Source organism: Protopterus annectens, chromosome 12.part0 (assembly GCF_019279795.1).
Source record: "Protopterus annectens isolate FY-2018-M chromosome 12.part0, PAN1.0, whole genome shotgun sequence".
In the NCBI taxonomy this organism is placed as follows: Eukaryota; Metazoa; Chordata; order Ceratodontiformes; family Protopteridae; genus Protopterus; species Protopterus annectens.
The window spans coordinates 1151509226-1151528694 of record NC_056746.1 but is presented as its reverse complement, the minus strand read 5'-3'; the positions used below and the strand labels follow the sequence as shown (position 1 = coordinate 1151528694).

At 41.6% G+C, this 19469-nt stretch overlaps 1 protein-coding gene across 3 annotated transcripts in view; it reads right to left on the bottom strand.

Annotated features, from left to right (window-relative positions):
- Positions 1 to 19469, bottom strand: part of WRAP53 (WD repeat containing antisense to TP53) — a gene marked incomplete in the record, with an annotated part of 785404 nt that overhangs the window by 548567 nt on the left and 217368 nt on the right. For all 3 annotated transcript variants that reach the window (XM_044090178.1, XM_044090177.1, XM_044090176.1), the window contains 1 exon segment: positions 13260 to 13350. In XM_044090178.1, coding sequence (XP_043946113.1) covers positions 13260 to 13350 — 91 coding nt within the window.

The window sequence follows — 19469 nt, the reverse complement described above, 5'->3', positions numbered from 1 at the left end:
AGAGTGTAAAATGTAAGTTCTGCCAACATTGCTAACCAAATACAACTACACAGCTCTGATTTATTAAACATTTAGGACTTACAAAACATAAAAAGCAGATGTGATTTATCAAGAGTTCTAGGTTTAGGAACCAGAGCACCAGACATAGCTGCTTGTGTTCTGAAAACAGCAGACCAAGGCACTGCAAAACAGCTATTAGAATGGGAGGTGATACAGGCCCTGTAATGTACATCACCTTATTAGGGCATGATCATAAATTAGGGCAACAAACTGTACACAATGATATTGCACAATTAGTGCAGTGCCTGGGCTGAACCACTAACACAACTGAGAAATGTTTGACTGAAAATCAAAGAATGGATAAAATACTGTGCATGACTACTCAAACTGCTGCAAATTAGCAATGAAGCCAATGATGGGAAACAAAACAGGCCAATTTTGGGTAGCAATTAGAAAGATTTTTTCCCCCACTGGTTGCATCCAAAACACATTATTGTACAACATTTGCATGCTACTCATTTTGATTTGCCAGTCAAACAAACAATAGAAGTGTTTGTGTTACCATCACAATTCAAACTTGCAGCTACTGGTTATACACGCTTTTATGATTACTTAAAAAAAAACACACTAATTCTAAATGAAAAGAGATTTTCTTAATGGAAAAGGTCAGATCATTGACAGAAAAGACATACACACCCTTATTCTTGACAATGGGTGAAAAAAATGTGTATGGCAAAGGTATGTAGTTACCATAAATAGCTCACATGAACTAAATTATAGCAGACAAGTGCAGTATATCTACATGCCCAGTATTCTGGAGCAATGAAGAGTTAACATACAGTAAAACAACATTACTAAAGTCCTACTATGTTATGGCCAGTTACAACATCAAAGATGGAGTAATGAACAGCAATTATATGATGTCAGCAGACCAGCTTTAAATGTCAAAAACTGCATATGCCAGATGTTTCCTCCTTAACAACAAAGTAGGCAAGTGTTTAGCTTGTAACTGTATCTGGCAAAAGATGGGACAAACTTATTTGAAGTGGCTGAAATGAAAACAGCAACTGAAACTCAATGGTATATTTTCAAGTGGTTAGCAAAAGCATGAAGTACGCAAACTGTTGACTTTTAAATGCACTAGGCTGGGACTCTGTGCTGCTTACATTGAAAAGATAAAATGACAAACAAAATAGCAAGTGACACTTTTGACAAACACACTACATACTGCTCAAGTCAAGAGATGGTGTGTAGAAGGGCTAATATAAAATGACTGCCTTCTATAAAACAGTTAAGTTACAGGACATGATATTTTGGTTGCCTTGTCATATTAATAACATAAAAGGGACTTTTAAGCTGCATCTTGTCAAGATAACAGACTATGGTTTGCTAATAAATGACAGCAGTCAAATTGTCATGCTAAATCAAAGCATATTTTGCTTCTACAAAAATGTTTAAAATGTTCCTGTAACACTATTAATCAGCATTATAAGGACTGGCTGTGAAAGTTACCTACAAACTTCGGAAATACTAATATTTAATTGAATTGGATACAAAACGTGGAGCATAATTACTTTGCACTTTTTAAAGAGCAACATCATGTAACATTAATATATTCAGTGATTATTCTGGGTTCTTTACAGCATTTATAAGTGGTCAAGTTTCAAATTCTGTATACAGTTGCATTGCCTCAAGCTAGGTTACACAAACTGCATTAATAACCTGCCTTTATACATTTTCCATCCAGGCACTTCCTTTGGTGGATTTTCTAGGGAGTTGCTATTACAGGGCTTTTAAGAAAGGGGCCTTACAAAATGCACTACGACATAAGCATACATTAAGCTGAAAATTCTACTTACGAAAAGGCAAAGCAGAAGTCAAACATGCCAATCAAGCCAATTTACTGGTCAGATATCACACCTGGTCCTGTTACAAAAGCCAGAGGTTAAGACACAGGATCTCTCCTGCCTTATGGAACTTCAGTAGTGAAGAGCTTCACTGCAAGCATGTGAACTTGAACTTTTTAGGTTACTTAATGTAGTTACCTGGTGGCTTTACTTGGTTTATTTTCCTTGAACAAAAATCTGCAGTTTCAGGTAATTCTGCACCTGGAACAAATGAGCAGTCTGTAAAGCTAGCAACAGGGATTGCTAGCTTACACACAGTATGACCATGGGGTTATTTGTGACTACTATTATGGTTCCTGGCATCAGGACAGACATGAAAGCCTTCTTGCCTAAAAGGAACACCATCCTCTCCTTGACAATCATGTGTTCATTCCTCATGGTCTTAATCCAGGTCCTTGGACTTTAAGCTGTGTTAGATCTCCCCCCACCCTCAATTAGGGCTTGACATGCTCATACCATAGTAAGGGTATGCATCACTCACTAGACTGTCATGGGCCTGTCTTGGCAGAGTTCCACCAGTTTGGTTTACCAGATAAACAAATTCCTGATGGAGGAAAGAAGTGGAATCATTTGATGCAGGAGGAAGGCAAAGCTGTTGCAAGAGATTCTTGAAGAATCTTAGATACTGGTTGTGGTCTATGTGAATCATGGATATGTAGGTGCCCTTTAGATCTGGTGTGACTAAGAACTATCCTCCCTCAAAAAAAGAATCAATAGTAGCAGGAGAGACTGCAAGGTAGGCACCTTGAATTTGGTAGCTCACAGGAATGTGTTTAATCTGTGGAGTCTAGCAAGGGTCTCCAAAAACTATATCTGCAACGTCTAATTTTAGTTCTCCAAATCACCATGTAAAAATTTAAGTTATGTATTTACTATAACTATGCATCCATATTGTCCGTTTTCATTCTGCCTCAACAAATGGGTTTGGATCTGATCCTCGGATCCAACTCGGCCACTTTTTTGCCATCTACATCAAACTCTTGAGTTCTTTCCTGTATCCATAATGCCCCTGATCATTGCTTTACCTCAGACAGAGTTTGCTGCCTCTAAGCTATTTATGAAAAAAGGTAATACAACCAGAATACTGATAGAAAGAACAGAAGAGGGGCTCAAACAGGAACAAAGGTTCCTGACAAACTTCATCAGGTTATTCCCAAAGACAAGAAAGGGGGAAGATGAAGAAAAATGAAAAGTGACAACACAGATGCATAGTTATGTTAAGTACATAACTTAAATATCTGATGTCATTTTCATTCATTCTTCAATGAATGGGACAGAGTCCCCAGCTACAGTAACCTTACGTGGCCCTTATGGAAGGATGTTCCAGAGTATCCCATAGCCAAATGCAGCTCTATTCCTTGAGATAATATCCAATTTATAATCAGCCACAAAGGAATGAACTTTAGACCAAGTGGTAGCTGCACAAACATCATCAATGTAAGCTCTGTTCCAAAAAGCAGATGATGTAGCCATTGACCTAGTTGAATTAGCTTTTGGTTGTCTTGGCAAAGTCAGACCTTTTAAGGAGTAGACATGAGAAATACGGTTCGTTATCAATTTGGCTATTGCAGTTTTTGAGACAGGCCTACCCATCTTGGTTTTGGCAAAGGAAATAATTGATCTGTCTTCCTAATTTCCTTTGTTCTATGAAGATACAAATTAAGTTGTCTATGTCCAGCTAAAGAATGGAACATGTATTCTTTGTTCTCAAAGTTAGGGAAGAAAACTGATAAATTGAGGACTTCATTGGTCTGCTTCTGATGCCAACTTGGGTAAGAAGGATGGATTTGTATGAAAGGCAACTCTGTCCTTATGGAAGACCAAATATGGCGGTTTTGAAAAGAATGCTTAGAGTTCAGAGACTCGCATTGACAAAGTTATGGCTATGAGAAAAACTGTTTTTCCAAGGAAGAAACTTGAAGTCTAGGATGATTGTGTCAGATTCAGTAAAACTATAGCAAGATCTCAAAGAGAGGCCCAAGTAAAAAGGTACCCTTAAGAAATCCGTTTCACAGCTTAAATGCTGCCAAAGGGAAAGCATCATGTCTGACAAGAAAATGTGAAATGGTAGTCAGTTGAACTTTAATAGTAGAGAAACTGGCCACACCTTGAAAAAGAAATGTTAGAAATTTTAAAACAGCAGGGATTGGAGCAGAGAAAGGATTCAAATATCTCTTGGGCCCATAAGGAAAATCTCTTCCATTTACTTTTATATCCAACTTTAAACAAAATATAACCCTAAAATATGACAAACTTATAACTATTTATACTAAATTTAAACTTACCTCCTTCTCCAAACTAACACAAAGTAGGGACATCCACCCCAACCCTGGCCCCACCTCCCCTAACTCCACCAATAACCTCCCTCAAAATACCCCACATCTCTCTCTAAACACAGCCAACAAAAAAAAATCTGATGACCTCATCCTGTGCCTAAACATAAGAATTGTACGGAATAAAATCCATGACCTGCATGCCACCATAAAAACACTCCCCTGACATCCTCCTCCTAACAGAAACCTGGCTCAAACCCCACATCACAAGTGAGGAACCCCCCCCCCGACTACAACATCCTCTGCTCTAACAGACTATCTAAGAAAGGTGGCAGAGTAGCACTCATGTTTAAACACCACCTTAGCATTCAAACCATTAACAATTCTGCTCCCTGATTAGAAAAGAAGAACTCTTCTACACCAACCTCAAATTAAACCCAAACAAAACCATAAACATTATTTGCTGCTACCTCTTCCAGGCCAAAATATCCCTATACTAGAAACCTCTTAAATTGGGCCAATCTTTCCCTTCCTTAAGAAACCATCATCCTCTGTGACTTTAACACTAACTGGCTATCCTGTAATAATGTCCACCCAACCACTCACATAAATCTACATGTTTTTTCCCAACTAATCCAGTCACCCACCAATATAAATAAAAATCCTAACCACCATACTCTCCTTGATTGGATACTGGTCAACAAAGATCCTCACTCCTACACAACAGGCTATCTAGACCTGGTCATTACCAACATGGGAAATCAATGCTCCATACCTATGGTCACCCCCTCGTTAGTCAGGTCTGACCATAAGCTAATCACCCTTAACATCCACATCCCACCCCCACCCCCCAGTAAAGAAACCACCATAAAAAACTTCTCCAAAGCCAACTTCATGCTACTCAAGTCAGAAGTGACAAACTTCATGACACCCATGCAGACGGGAACTGAAAGTTCAACTGCTGAATCCTACAGTAAGGCACTGTACGAGCACATCCACTCATGCATGAGTCGTACCATCCCAAATAGAACCAAAATGCTCTCATCCAAAAAAAGGAAGCCAATCTGGTGGTCCCCTGCCATAAACAAACTTTACAACAAAAGGAAGAAACTTTTGCAGAAAAGAGGAAAATCCCAGGATGCAAAAAACTCCCTTACTAGCCTCAGTAAGAAACTGAAATGCCTCATAAAATCCTCCAAAGCTAGTTACGAAAATAAAATTGCCAAAGATTCCAAAGACAACCACAAAGCATTCTATAACTATGTCAAGAATCTAAATAGCAATGCTCAGATCTGCTCTGAGCTAAAACAGAATGGCATTAAATATACTGATCCGAAGGATATTGCCAATATCCTGGCAGATCGATTCAGTGCCAACTTCACCCCCCTCTCACCCCCTAAACGGCCCATCTCAATACCGGAAGATTGCCAAATTCCAGTAATAACGGTCACACAGGTACAAAACGCACTCTCTAAAGCCAAGAATACAGCATCCATGGGACCAGATGACATCCCGGGCTGTGTACTACATGAACTACAATATGAACTGGCACCTCATGTTTAATCATAGCCTCACCTCAGGTTTCGTGCCCACTGAGTGGCGCAGAGCTACAGTTATCCCAATCCACAAGGGGGGATCCACCTTGGATCCTGGAAACTACCGTCCCATCAGTCTGACAAGCCTTATCTGCAAGGCCATGGAGCGTATTATCGTGGAACTTATAAACAAAGACATTGGCAACCTTCAAACACTGGACCCCACCCAGTTTGGGTTGGTGAAGGGCCGATCTTGTCTCCTGAACCTGATTGACTTCTTTTAATCAGTCTCCAGAGCCATGGACAAAGGTAAGGTGGTCCACACAGCCTATCTAGACCTTGCCAAGGCCTTTGACACCATCCCCCACTCTGGAATCATAGATAAACTTACTAAGTTGGGCATTAATCCCTATGTCACCCAATGGGTTGCTAAATGGCTTACTGATAGAACCCACACTGTAAAAGTAGCTGACTCCAAATCCAGCTCCAGACAAGTGACAAGTGGAGTACCTCAGGGTTCAGCCCTGGGGCCGCTCTTGTTTGGCATCTACTTCTCTGAAGTACAGGTCAACACTAAGGGACTCTGGCTAACAAAGTTTGCAGATGACTGCAAACTGGGAGCCATTATTGAATCCCCAAATGATGTGGATACTCTACAAAAGGGCCTTACAGAAACAGATGCTTGGTGCCAGAGCCATGGGCTCAAGCTCAATGCCAAGAAATGTATTGTTATCCCCTTTGGGAAAAAACATGCATCCATGAATTACCATATAGGTGGCAGTACACTAAACACAAAAAAGTTTGATAAGAGACTTAGGGACACAGGTGGACAGTGGTCTCACCTTCAATAACCACATCGCCACAACAGTCAGGAAATCCTTCTGTGTGGCACACCTCATCACGAAGGGCTTTTCATCCAGAAAAAAGGAGGTCATTGTCCCACTGTACTCATCCCTCATTAGACACATTATAGAATACAACGCCCCATTTGGTATGTACCTCTCAAGACATCTGCAACAACTGGAAAGGCCTCAGAAATACCTCACTAAAAGAATCACAGGCCTAAAGCAGATGCCCTACGCTGACTGCCTTAAAAAACTCCAGCTATACTCTGTCGCATAACGTCTACTCAGAGGCGATCTCTGCTTAACATACAAGGCCATGTCAAACCCAGAGCTGTTGGACATGCTACACTTAAAGAAATCCCAATCCCTCAGAGCTACACGCTCCAGGGATCTAAACCTTGTCATCACAATAAACAAAACATGTTGGAGGGATAGGTTCCTGACCCAGAGACTCCCCAGACTCTGGAATAGATTGCCCATACATATCAAGCAGAGTGCCTCTTTGGACCTCTTCAACAGGAACCTTGACGACTGGATGGGAGAAAGGAAATTCACCCCAGGGATCACGTCAGTCGCCCTGCTAGACAGGGGTCCAGGAAAGTAAATAATGTGGGAAGAAATAGCCAGGGAATTGTTATGGCTAGGCTTGTATAGGCCCTAGGGCTGATAGCCTAGTACCAACCTATAAACCTATGAACCTATGGAACCTAGGAACCTATGAACCTGACAGCCTCAGCGACCATAACCCCATTTTCCTGCTAAAACACCATGCAAAAAATGCCAACCACATCATCCACAGACAAATCCGCAATACTACAAACTTCAATCCCCACTCCATCTCATCCCTCAAAAACTGTAACTGGGCACCACTAAAACACCTCAACCTACATGAAGCCATCCACTTCTTAAATTCCACCCTCCTCAACATCCTAAACACTCACACCCCCCCCCGCCAAAGATATGCCAGAGTCAAGACCAAAAGCTCCCTCTGGTTATAAAAAAAACACTCAGCAACTTATAAAAATCAGGGACAAAGCATGGGAACAATGGTGCCAAACCAAAACACCTCTGCTAGACAAGCCTTCCTTGAACTGCATAACAAGGTAAAAAAGCTAACAAAAACAGATAAAGTCCTTCAAAATCAGTCAACCCTAAACTTCTCCCATCACATTCCCAAACACTTCTGGTCTGCAATAAACTCTGTACTCCACCCAGGGAAACTCAACACCCCACATCTACCATCCATCCTCCTCTTGCAGTATATAGCTCACTCTTTCAACACGCACTTCATTGAAACCATTCTCTCTCTAGCCAAACAACTCTCATCACCTCCCAGCCCCCCACCCCCCCCTTCACATTCTCTGCAATATCAACCTCCTATATATAAAAAAAAGTCTGTCAAAACTAAAGCCCACTAAACTCACTGCTGACAACCTACCCGCAGATTACCTAACAATAGCTGTGGACACCCTAGCCCATCCAATTTCCATATTAATTAACGGCTCCATATCAGAAAGCTACATACCCGCTTTGTGGAAGATCTCTCACATCATTCCCCTACACAAAAGGGGGCTCCTCCACTGACCTTTCCAACTACTGCCCGATTGCCATCCTCTCCTCACTCTCCAAGATTCTTGAGAAATGTATAAATTCTCAGGTACTAAACTATCTATTAACTAACAATCTCCTCTCCAAATCCCAGCATGGCTTCAGGCAATTTCACAGCACCAACATCACCCTACTTTCCTTCACTTGACACAATGGCCTATACTCCCTCTGCTATATTTCTGGACCTATCAAAAGCTTTTGATATGGCATCTCACAGCATCCTTCTCTCTGTCCACTAATCTCTCTCTCCTTTTCCAACTCTGTCACCAACTGGTTCCACAGCTATCTCTCAGGCCAACAGCAATCTGTGATTTGGCATGATCAGCTCTCATCTTGTCTTCCTCTCTCTCTCTTGGGGTTCCCCAAGACTCTATCCTTGGCCCACTACTATTCTCCCTATTTAACAACCTTCATACCGCCACCAGACAAGCCACTCATACAATATACAGATGACTCCACTCATATGCTCTGCCCCCACTTAACCAGAACTCCAAAATATCACACAAGAATCCTTCACATCTGTAGAAACCTGCCTTTCCAATGTCCAACCTTTGTTCAATCCAAACAAAACCAAACTCCTTATCTTTCAACCCTCGAAATCTATGCAGTCCTCCACCCTCATCAATATTCATGCCACCACCACCATCATTATCTCCCCATCTGACCACACCAAACTTCTAGGCGTTGAAATTGACAACAAACTCAAATTCGACTTCCACATATCACTCACCATAAAAAAGTTCATAAAAAAACTCAGGGCGCTTTATAGAAACAAACAATGCCTAACCAGCACAGCCAGGGCTGCTATCGCCAACTCCCAGCTAATCTCCACCTTACTCTATACCTCACCCATACTTACCAAACTTAGACAGACATTAGAATCCTGCTACAATAAAATTGCAAATTTTGCAACAGGCGCATCCTACCGCAACCACCACTGCAACTCACTTAGGGAACTAAATTGGCTTGAACTCCCACAACTTCTTCACCTGAATCAACTCTCATTTGCCCACAAACTAATAAACCACCCCCATAATATCCCATCACGTCAAAACTTACTAAACCCTATACTTCAAGAGCCCTACGATCCAATAGCAGAAATCTACTTCTTACCACTAAACCCAAAAACTCAGCAGGTGAAGCCCTTTTCTCTTATGCTATTTCCAAATGATGGAATAACCTCCGCCCCCCTCAATAAGCAAACTACATTCCATTCAAGTCTCACCTAAAAATGCACTGGCTCTGCCCTTGCCTAAGCCCAAACACACCTCCCAAACACTTAGTACAGCACTCTCTCTCTCTTCTTATCTTACTATCAGCTTAAACCTTAAGTATCATTATACTGTCTACTTTTTTCTGTTCTTACTACTGTACTGTGTAATCTGTACGACACTTTGATTAGTGATAGATCATCTACTAGTGTACCACTTATACTGCAAAATTCCTGTATTGCACATCTTTCTTATTTTGTCCTTGGAGCTTTTCTCCCAGGCCGCCACTGACAAAGGACCTGTGTCCAGTTGGAATCTCCCAGTAAACAAATGTAACTAAGTGGTGCACTGCCTGCAGCATGGGCATATCTGGCTCTTCATGCTGCAGGCAATACACTTGGATTCCAGTAGAGGTGTTGCCTATGCAACTCCAAAGAAACTGTTGCAGAAAAAGGTGAAGTCCCAAGACTGAAAAACTCCCTTATTAGCCTCTACAAAAAGTTGAAATCCCTAATCAAAACCTCTAAAGCCAGCTATGAAAGCAGAATTGTGTCAGACACTGAAAACAACCATAAAGCCTTCTAAAGTTGTATCAAAAATTTCCACGGCAATACCCAGGTTTGCTCCGAGTTACTGCACAATGGTACCTCTTATACTGAGCCAACAGATAATGCCAACATACTGGCAGACAGATCCAGTGCCCACTTTACCCCTCCCCCCCAAAGGACCAATCACAATACTGGAGGAATGCCAGGCACTCAGCATTACTGCAGCACAGGTTAAAGCTGCATTGTCCAAGACCAAGAATACAGCTCCCATGGGACCTGACAATATTCCTGGATGTGTTCTACATGAACTACAAAGTGAACTGGCACCACATCTGTGTGCCTTGTTCAATCACAGCCGCACCTCAGGCTTTGTCCCTACCGAATGGCGCACTGCTACAGTCATCCCTCCACAAAAGGGGGAGTGACTACAGATCCTAGGAATTACGCCCCATTAGCCTGACTAGTCTGATATGTAAGGCTATGGAGCGCATCATCGTGGACCTAATTAACAAGGATATAGGGAATCTCCAAATTCTAGATCCCACACAATTTGTTTTTGTGAAAGGAAGATCGTGCCTGCTCAACTTGGTTGACTTCTTTGAATCAGTCACCAGAGCTGTGGATGAGGGCAAGGCAGTTCATACAGTCTACCTCGATCTGGCCAAGGCCTGTGATACCATGCCCCACTCAGGAATTATTGATAAACTCATCAAACTAGGCATCAACCCCTATATCACTAGGTGGGTTGCAAATTGGCTCACAGATAGAACCCACAGTATATGAAAGTAGCAGACTCCAAGTCAGACTGCCGACCAGTCACGAGTGGAATTCCACAGGGATCGGTCCTGGGTCCTCTCCTGTTTGGCATCTACTTCTCAGAATTCAAGGCTAACACGGAGGGACTCTGGTGGACCAAGTTTGCAGACTACTGCAAGCTGGGAGTCATTATTATCAATCCAAGTGATGTAGACATCCTACAGAAAGGCCTCACTGAGACCAATGACTGGTGTTGAAACCATAGCCTTAAGCTTAATGCCAAGAAATGCATCGTCATCCCCTTTGGCAAAAAATCAGTTCCCACTAATTACCACATTGATGGGAACCCAGTGAACACCGAAGGTGTTATAAGAGATCTGTGGACACAGGATGACAGCAACCTCTCCTTCGACCACCACATTGCCACTGTGGTCAGAAAGCCCTTCCATATGGCACATCTCATTACGAAGTGTTTTGCATCATGGAAGAAAGAGGTCATCATCTCTCTCTACTCTTCCCTCATTAGGCCAATCATCAAATATAATGCTCCATTTGGCATGTACCTCACTAAACACATGCAACAACTGGAAAGGCCACAAAAGTATCTCACAAAGAGGATCATAGGCCTTAAACATGTCATACATGGACAGACTCAAAAAACCTCCAGCTATTCTCTGTCTCATCGTCTACTAAGAGGCGATCTCTGCTCGACTTACAAAGTATGTCTGACCCAGCTCTGTTAGAAATGGTACATCTAAAGAAATGGCACATCTAAAGAAATCCCAATCCCTCCACACCACATGCTCCAGAGACCTCAACCAACAGAACATGCTGGAGGGACAGGTTCATAACCCAGAGACTGCCCATGTTCTGGAACAGACTTCCCATACATGTTAAGCACAGCACCTCAATGCCCTCCAAGAGAAATCTTGTGTGGATGGGAAAGAGAAAGTTCATGCTGGGGATCACTCCAGTGGCTCTACTTGATAGACACTCTGGGAACTAACATCGGGCGGCACAATGCCAGGGCACTTCTATGGGCTAAGCTTGTAAAGGCTCCAGGGCCATTAGCCTAGTACACACCTATGAACCTATGGGTGAGCTGGCATCAGTCTCTCATTACCATCCTCCACTGCCCTGTCCCCCCAGCACCCATGCCACAAGTTCATCAGGAGATATCTGGGGTGTACTCAGGGCTTTATCCCCCAGTGCCACAAGCTGATCAGAAGATGTCTGGGGTGTAAGTCAGGGCTTTATCCCTCTGTGCCACAACATGATCAGGAGATGTCTGGGGTGTAAGTCAGGGCTTTATCCCCCAGTGCCACAAGTTGATCAGGAGACGTCTGGGGTGTACTCAGGGCTTTATCCCTCTCTGCCACAACATGATCAGGAGATGTCTGGGGTGTAAGTCAGGGCTTTATCCCTCTGTGCCACAAGTTGATCAGGAGACGTCTGGGGTGTACTCAGGGCTTTATCCCTCTGTGCCACAACATGATCAGGAGATGTCTGGGGTGTAAGTCAGGGCTTTATCCCTCTGTGCCACAAGTTGATCAGGAGATGTCTGGGGTGTACTCAGGGCTTTATCCCTCTGTGCCACAACATGATCAGGAGATGTCTGGGGTGTAAGTCAGGGCTTTATCCCCCAGTGCCACAAGTTGATCAGGAGACGTCTGGGGTGTACTCAGGGCTTTATCCCTCTGTGCCACAACATGATCAGGAGATGTCTGGGGTGTAAGTCAGGGCTTTATCCCTCTGTGCCACAAGTTGATCAGGAGATGTCTGGGGTGTACTCAGGGCTTTATCCCTCTGTGCCACAACATGATCAGGAGATGTCTGGGGTGTAAGTCAGGGCTTTATCCCCCAGTGCAACAAGCTGATCAGGAGATGTCTGGGGTGTAGTCAGGGCTTTATCCCCATATGCCACAGGAAAATGTCTACCAGATCTCTCATATATTTTCAGAAGTGATAGCTCAGAAGTTAGTTAGGACTAAACTTCAATAAATTTCTCAGTTTAGTTTTTACACCCCTTCTTACATCATAACAGCTTTTCTTGTTTGACTATCAGTGTTCATTCTTGTGCATCAAAAAGACTTTATCAAATGCTTTCAATGAAAAGAAAACAAATGTAAATTATGTTCAAGAAACACTTCTATTCAGTCATATGTTACAAAGCATGTATGTCAGTTTATGGTCTTTCAATTAACCTTAAAGACAAAACATAAGGACTGCACACTACTGACCTACAACTGACTGTCCAGTTCTTCACTGGCCTTTTTGTTTTTAATCCTGTTGTAGGTTTCTAACATTTATGGTCACAAGAATCACAAGAAAGTTGTTCAAAATTCAGGAAATTGGTACTTTCAACAATGTATCCTGCTATTACCGCCTGCATTTTGAATAACTATACTGCAAAGTCATTACTGCTCTCAGTAATTAAAAACAGCTGTGTTTCAAAATGAATTAACAGTGACAAATTATATACTACCAGCAGGCAGCTTGTCTTTGAAACACCAAAATATAGCAAGGCAAACCAAGAAAGCCAGTGAAAAGACTTGTTGAGCTGTATTTTTACTTACCAGATGGTTGTATGGCCTGAAAGATGCCCGCAAATCTCCATAAAAGGCATCCCAGATATGAATAGGGTTGTCTCTACAGCTGCTTGCTATGCTGAAACCAAAATATGCCAAAGGTTAAAAAAATTCTCTATCACTTTCTCCACAATCATGTTCTCAATTCAGCTGGTGGTACAACAGCAACCAAAGACATATACATCCCAAAGCTTTTTAACAACAAATGAAAAATCTGTCTACAAATAAGAACTGCTTTACTCAATCTTACAAGTTCCATTACTGCAATCTTCAGGGTAGACTACACCCATTCCAGACAAATGTCTAGTTACTTGCATATATGTTATACACTTTGTAACTGTACCAAGATGAAAGAACTACATTATTAGAGTTTAATACCAAAGTAGTCTTGCACAACAGGAGTGAAGTGAAATGGCATAACAGAAAGAATAGTTGTGTAAAATCTTACCATAACCATATATGTCCTTCTCTTCTATGTAGCAGTATTCTTCACATATGGGTTGCATTTCGCCCAATGACCCGACATCTGGCCAGTATACAAAAGCTTCATGCTATTGCCTGTATGTGGGACATTGCATATAGGCTGAGGGATCATCAGCCATAAAAGGGACATCCACACGTACAAATCCTCAGGAAGGTAGCCCCATAAGGAAATTAGAAAATGCACAAAGGCCAGTCATCCAAGAAATGAACAAAATGTAGGGAGAAGGCGGGAAAAATAAAATACTGCAACACAGAAGAGAAGGACATCTATGGTTATGGTAAGATTTTACACAACTATTCTATGCTATGTTCTTCTATTCAATGTTGCAGTATTCTTCACATATGGGTGAGTGCAAAAGCTGGAAAGGTACTCGGGGAGGAGAGATAATATATAGAAAAATTAGGAGGACCCATTTTCCAGAAAACCATGCAAGATCGCTTTGGCAGAACCTGCCCTGGCCCTGGAAATATTACCTAGCTTGTAATGTTTAGTGAATGTATGAACTGATGTCCAAGTGGCAGCTTTCAGAATGGACTGAGTGCCCAGACCCTTGAAAAAAGCCCCCGAGGATGCAACTTTCCTGGTGGATTGGGCTTTCACAGAAGAAAAGGATTTTCTATGAAGTTGATAAAGTACAATGGCCTTAGAAATCCAAGAAGAGATAGTTTGCTTAGAAAATTAGGAGCTTTAAAATGAGGAAGCAAAAGCATCAAGGAAGGCTGGAAGCACTGGAGGGACAGCACAAGGAGCCTCCACCTGAAGTAAATAATAATATCTCTTTTACTCCTCTGAAATGTGAGAGGAATCCCACTGAAAAAATTCCCTCATCTTATTTACTGTTTCCCCAAAAAAAGGTTCCTCCATAGGGGAGTCCCCCACTGGACTCTTCCTCAGGGGAAGCGTATTTCAAGGAGGAAGCAATCTGAGTGGAATATGCTAAGGAATCTTCATCTGAGGAAGACCCCCCCCTGAATCAGAGTCCTGGGCTGGAATAGCAGGGGAAGACACCTGAGAACACGAGGTCAGCACAGGAGAAGAGAAAGCAGGACCAGCAATACCAGAGGCAGAAGCCTAAGCCCTAAAGGCCATCAAGGCCTAATAAGGCCCTGAGAAAAAAATATTCCCAGTCTGACATCTGGATGGAAGGTACTACAGCATGTCTAGTGTTTTGTCTCTTTTTATCTGGCTTTATAATGCAGGAAAAGGGTCAGATGTAGGCCTAATGGTTGGTGAATCTTGCTGCAAAAGAATTAGAGCAGCTCCAGAGTCTCTTGAGATAAGCATCCATGGTTTCCCCAAATCACCCAGAGCGGACATCTGCAAAGCCTCAGACATGCCCAGTTCTGCACCCCTGACAGCTTTCAATAAGGTCCCGCCAGAGAAGCAGATCCAACTTCCGATCTTACCATCGGGTTTTCACTAACCTCAAGGGGTATGTCAGAGAGAGAGAAGGCGCAGCCAAAGAGGATTTGGGCATAGCCTTGCCAACCTTCCTCTTCACAGACGTCTCAGAGGAACTCACAGAACTCTCTATAGATTCCCTAGCCAAAAGTTTTAGCCTCTGATTCTCCAGATAGAAATTAAAAGTGGACAGGTGACTGTCAGGTTTTAGGGACAAAGGCCTGACAGATAGAACAGGACCAATAGTCGTGGGTAGGCCCCTAAACAAAACAAAGTTCGTGGCTATCCTTATGTGGAATTTGCCTTCCACACCTATTCTTGCCTTTCTGGACAATATTAACAAACAGCAATGGCAGAAGCAAACAAATTCCCTATGGGGTACTTATCTGAAGCAGAAAAAACAATGCAGTTCCTAATGGCAAGCCAAATGCAAGAGCCAACCTTTCTGAATGGGGGCAAAAAAGTTCTTAGGATTGTATGTGTGGACATCCCTTTTATGGCTGATGTTCCCCCAGCCAACATTCGACGTCCCATGTGCAGGCAGTAGCATGAACCTTTTTTATATTGGCCAGACGTCGGGTCATTGGGCGAAATACAACCCACATGTGAAGAATACTGCAACATTGAATAGTAGGACATCTAGTAATAAAGATAATGTCCAATTATTCAGTAAAAATGCACTTTATTATTCCAAAAACTTGCCAAAATTATAAAAAAAAATGTAGTTTAAGTAGATATGTCACACAATTTCCATTAAGTCATAAAACAGCGATCCAATAAAGGTTTGAAATGGAACACAATCTCTGTGAAAAGATAGAAGCTTCACTATATCAAACACAAGTCCAAGAAAATGGACATAAAATGAAAATAAACCCAGGCTACAAAAATATAAATTCACAAGTGGGCACAGACCAGACAAAATCAATCAGTAAGTGATTGTATCATTCTGCACAGTTATAAAATAATCCAGATGCATTATCTGAAAACAGTAAGGCAAAGGACTACACAGAATCTAAACAAGAGTTTCAAATGTTCCATCTTGAAATCAAAAAGAAAATGTAAAGCAACGACAGTAACATTGTAATAAGCTGTGATAAACTGAAAAATGACAAACCAATCCAAAGTGCCCTGACTCCAAGCAGCCTATACCAACAGCATAAAGCAAAGTCATGAAATAAAACCTCTCAGTTCTAAGTATTCAAGCCCACAAATAAAGAAAGCATTCCAAAGCTATTATCTGTCATGCAGTCATCATCCTCGAATAGGCACAAATAACTTCTGCAAGCACAAGTGATAAATAGAAGGAAGCATTCAGACTGCAGCAACTGGATTGTGCCTGTACTCAGCCTAATTTTACCATAAATGTCTACAAATCTTTCCCCTTCACTGGTAGGATTTCAAGAATTATGCCTGTTCTTGGTAGGATTTCAAGAATTATGCCTGTTCTTAGTTTATTTGTAAAAGCACTACATTTTCAGCATGATGTCACTATTCTAAACAGAGACCACAGTTCTATCTATTGCATTACTGAGTCAAATATCTGCACAGAATCTTACAATTGTTTTATCCAGCATACTGTGTCTCTGTTATAGTTTGACTTTCTGGTGTGATCTTTGCACAGCCAATCACTGCAGTCAAATGGGACTGAGCCATTGTTTTACTGCATCTTTCAGCAACAATGTTTGCTCTACCCAGTTTTTTCAGACCCAATAATGTATAAGGCCTGCTGGACATGCACTTTAAGAAACTTTGGCAGTTATAAAATAACTATTGAATCATCACTTGAACTGTTCTTTATTTTATTAATAGAGAGAAATAATTTTTGAGAAATGTTATAATAAGGAACACCTATGGCATTTTTAGAACCAAGAGTAGTGATTTGATGATTTTTCACCCAAACACCATCTAAGTTATGAAAAACAATGGAGATTTATCCAGAGTGGCAAGGAATAGTACTAGCCTCATCAGCTTACAATTTACTAATAAAAATGTATTGTTACGCATCTATTTGTTTGCATTCAAATCTGGAAACTTCAGTCAGTGATAATACTATATCCAGCATGACTACTTTAGCTATTTTAGACAGAAAACATATAATCTTGACATCAATACAAAGATAATTTTATAAATACAGATGACCATAATAGACTCCCACTTTATCCTTTTCCTGCTTTGCTTACACAAACAAATTAACAGCTAAATCATCTTGTCAAAGTACGTTTGTGCTATTAATGCATAACAGATGCCTGACAACAGGGATCAGTGCACTGCAGTTCAATTCCTCACGGATAGGAATTAAAACTACAGATATCCGCCCATCCTGACAGACTTCCAGAATAACTCAGGATGGTTTCCAAAACAGGACATGTCTCCTCCTTTATCTGAAGATGCCAGCAAAACATCAAGTAGAGTAGGCAAAGCTGCCATGTTCTTTTGTGTGGGTGTGAAATATACCTGTTGGTGTTGGCCTACAGGGGGGCTTTGAAGGGGACAGGCCAGTGAATAACCGCATCTTCCTGCTCACATTACTGAAGTAAGGTCTACAGATGGGAAGGGAAGGAAGGGAGTCTCTATCCGCAGCTTCAGAGGTTAGGAGGAGGAAAACTGCACTGCAGCACTAATGCCAATATTTGGGCATCTATTACGATAAGCTCATCACACACACATACTTTGCTCAAGGTAGGGATCACTGCTGCAGTACAGGACATCGCAGCTAGGAAAAGCAGTACAGAACCTGATCAAAGACCTAAGGTGGGAGGGCAGAGTACAACCGTGTAATACCTTACCATTACAAATACTTAAAATAATGGGATGGATGCTGCAGTACCACACTCCTGATAAAAAGGATTTTGCAATGAACAGATGTATGTCAATCTAGCCAGATCTCCAAAGCTTTTGATGTTCCCTGCATAGGTTGGCCTCCTCTCCACAGAAATGTCAACCTGATGCCAGTTAGAAAGATGAGAGCAACCCACACCAGTCAGTTCTTTCTGCTGTGAAAGGAACAGTTTCTCTTTCCAGTAGATGCACCTGTGAGACGTATCAGTATAAGACATCACTGACTAAAAAAAATTTAAGTAAAAACAGTTTTAAAAGAAATAACCATCCACATAAAGGAAATACATTGGAGAAGTTAGGAGGGAGTCCATACTGCAGTGGTGATCCCTGTATTTGAACATCTACTACTATGATAAGCCACTGCACAACTGATATTCTATTAACAGAAATATAATTTATGATGACTGTGAAAAGTTCTAGAACAATACATGCCCTCGTTTACAGAATCAGAGTTGAGGAGCTTACATTACTTGAAGAAAATAAAGGCAAAACCTGTTTTGCTCCCAATCAGAAGGTCCAGTTTGCAATGCCTGGATGAGGTATAGAAGGAAAGCTGCTTCACGTGTGCTACTGCACTAGCAGCTACTGCCCTCATAAAATGACAGCTAGCATGTCCTTACAAGATCTTTCCATAGCAACTGCAACCCAGCATGCAATGCAGTTAGATAACCATCTACAGTGTCTGCCTAGCTTCTCTAGTTTGAAGGAGATAAACTTATACATTTTATTATCTCCTTGTTTCTGACCAGGTAATACCACAACTGTGTAAATACAAGCAAATGTAGGTGATTTAAGAAAGAACACAGTGGTAGCATTCTGATCAAGGCAATATTTGTTCTCCCTTCTGTTACAGTTACTACATCTGAAGAAGAGGAAACTATTCAGCCTACAATGAACTGAACATTGCTGAAATGACACACTGGCATTTCTGGTGCAGCTTCAAGTTAACTCCAGATTACCCATTACTAGAGTTTCTCAGTTGAAAGGTATAGGGCTCTTTAAGCTATCCAAGCCTGTAGTTCAGAGATCCACATAGAGAGGTGATGGCCTCTAGGACATGGTCTTTCCAAGACAGAAAATGTTACATTCACTAAGCGGGTCAACAGGATTCATTAAGACTCTCAAGCACAAAAAATCAAGTTTCAGAATGTAAACAACCTCCTGGGAGGTCTAAAATATAGAAGCCTTGTAAGGAATATTTAAGCCACACGGTAGGAGATAAAGGGAGCCCGTATGTAAAATTGTTGAAATGGCAAAAGGTCAGACCTTTACGAGGCATAAGCAACCTCTGATTTAAACAAGATACTAAAGTAAAGACCTACTGATAGAGTCCTTCTCAAAAAAATCTGGTAGGACCAACACTATGGGGAAAACCTCTTCCACTTACCCAGTAGGACTTTCTGGTGACTGTTTTTTGGGCTTCTTCAAACACAGATGCATCTCAACTGAGAAACTCTAGTAATGTGGAATAAGAG